Genomic DNA, 2,500 nt, shown 5'->3' with positions numbered 1-2,500 from the left:
ACCGGACGCTCTGACTGGGGTAAAGGCTATTTATGTGTCACGAGTTTAACTTAACCTTACTTAGTTCTTGTGTGAGTGCAAATGGCGAAGACCTCGTCACGTAAACACGCTGAAACATATTTCAATCACTGTAATCATGACATAACATTCATTTCAAACTTCAATCATTGAGCACAGATTAATGAAACATTTCATTATATTATAGTTATTATAAGTGGCCATAAACAAACATTTATTTAATGATTATCTAGCTTATAAGTTGTAGAAGTTCATATCTGATTTAGGAAGTCATTCTTTGATTTAGCAACTGATCCGAGCTGCGAGTGTTCCTTACATGGAGGCATGAAGAATCCTGAAAGATTGGACCTTGAGGAGAGAATGTTATTGTTGACATGTCGTTATCTGTGTTCAGCTGCAGGCTCTGAGCTCCAGCTGGTGGGATGAAGGCAGGCAGATTTAAAGGGGACACATGCAGTCTCGTGTCTCCTTTTTGACCAGATGTTGAATGGTTTAACTGCACCTAAAAACTGACCATTGCTGGACGTTGCAAATAATACTACCACCACTACTACTACTACTACCACTACTACTAATAATAGTAATAATAATAGCCAAGCCAACTTTATTTATAAAGCACTTTAAAAACAGCCCTCACTGACCAAAGTGCAGAACATGAAAACATAAAAGCATAAAACAGAATAAAATAGGATACAGTATAAAAGTTAAAAGCACACGAAAATAAAACAGTAAACTCTTATAGAAATCCAAAACTTCATATGGTGTCGAAAGCCAAGCTAAAAAGGTGGGTCTTTAAAGATGATTTAAAAGTTGCCCGTGAGGAGGCCTTTCTAACATGTGCCAGGAAAGAGTTCCATAGTCTGGGAGCAGCAGCAGCGAAGGTCCTATCCCCTCTGAGCTTACACTGTGTCCTTGGAACGACCAGGAGCAGCTGGTCAGATGACCTGAGCGGCCGAGAGGAGGAGTGAACGTGCAATAGCTCAGAGAGGTAGGGTGGGGCAAGACCGTTTAAAATACTTAAAAACAAATAACAGAAGTTTAAAATGAACCCTAAAATGGACAGGAAGCCAGTGCAGTGATGATAAAACAGGAGTGATGTGTTCACTCCTCCCTGTACCAGTTAAAAGTCAAGACAGTGAGGACTGGCTCATACCAAAACACAGAGTTACAGTAATCCAGACGAGTTATAATAAAAGCTTGGAATACAGTTTTAAAATCCTCTCTAGTCAAAATACACCTTACCTTTGCCAACTGTCTCAAATGGAAGAAGCAGGATTTGACAACTGCACTGATCTGACTGTCCAACCTAAATTCACTGACCATTTTAAAACCCAAGTTGGTCACTGTTGGCTTCCTGTGCAGTGCCAGGGGGGCCTAAGTCCGTAGGAGTGGGCTTGCTGGAGGTACCAGTACCAAACTCTGTCTTTTTCTCATTAAAATTTAAAAGTTAAAAGCCACCCAAGATTTTACCTCATCCAAACAAACCACTAGAGATTTTATACTGCAGCCTTTTGTTTTAGCGGGAGATACATCTGTGTATCGTCTGCATGGCAATGGAAGGCAATTTTGTGTTTCCTAAAAATGGATCCTAGAGGCAGCAGATACAAACTAAAAGGTAGAGGACCAAGTATTGAGCCCTGAGGAAGCCCACATGACAATGGAGCAGAGGAAGAGTGGAAACTGTTGAAGTTCACACAGAAACTTCTCTGTGCCAGATATGATCTGTACCACTCCAGGGCAGTGCCATGAACCCCGACACATTGCTCCAAGCGTGACATGAAAACATTATAGTTCACTGTGTCGAAGCAGCAGTCAAGTCTAAGAGAACTAAAATCACAGGATCTCCCGAGTCTGTGGCAAGGAGGACGTCGTTAAAAACTCTCAACAGAACAGATTCCGTGCTGTGAAGAGATAGTGATACTAATAATAGTAGTAGTAAGTAGTAGTAGTAGTACTAGTAATAATAATAATAATAATAATAATGATTGGTATGTTCACTCCTTCAAGGCTTTTATATTTGTCCATGAACTACACAGGAGCAGACACACACACACACACACACACACACACACACACGCACGCACGCACGCAGGCACACACACACACACACACACACACACTAATAATGACCAATGGAGGAACATAAATCTTAGAAACTCTGCAGTAATCCAACGACTCTGCAGTAGAAGCATTATTAACCAGATAAGCCTGTTGCTCGTATATAAAGACTTCCTGCTTTTCTGTTGTTGTTTGGGACTCTCAGGAGATTGAGGAACGTGTTACCAGCTGGTTGAGGACAGCAGCTCTGAAGACGATGGAGACAGTGTCCATCTGACTGACCAGATCACATGATCAGGTCTCATCTTTACATCATTTTGGATTTTCTACTTTGTCTTTTCTTCCTCTTAAATCCCAGCTATGAACCCTCACTGCAGATAAGCGCTCCTTTTGGTTTTAGCTTTATCTAAAATGTTTATCAAGA

The 2,500-nt window shown here is 41.0% G+C and overlaps 1 protein-coding gene across 1 annotated transcript in view; it reads left to right on the top strand.

The window, feature by feature from the left end:
• The window catches only part of prss16 (serine protease 16), a 32,842-nt gene that overhangs the window by 24,609 nt on the left and 5,733 nt on the right, over window positions 1–2,500 (top strand). The window contains exon 14 of the mRNA XM_054743455.2: window positions 2,282–2,500. This exon is cut by the window's right edge and continues 5,733 nt beyond it. Within this exon, the coding sequence (XP_054599430.1) occupies window positions 2,282–2,353 (72 nt within the window). The 3' untranslated portion in view covers window positions 2,354–2,500. The remainder of the gene's footprint in view (window positions 1–2,281) is intronic.

Source organism: Nothobranchius furzeri, chromosome 13 (genome assembly GCF_043380555.1).
Source record: "Nothobranchius furzeri strain GRZ-AD chromosome 13, NfurGRZ-RIMD1, whole genome shotgun sequence".
NCBI lineage: Eukaryota > Metazoa > Chordata > Actinopteri > Cyprinodontiformes > Nothobranchiidae > Nothobranchius > Nothobranchius furzeri.
Note: the sequence above shows the minus strand (reverse complement) of the source record. Positions and strands in the feature narration are given on the sequence as shown.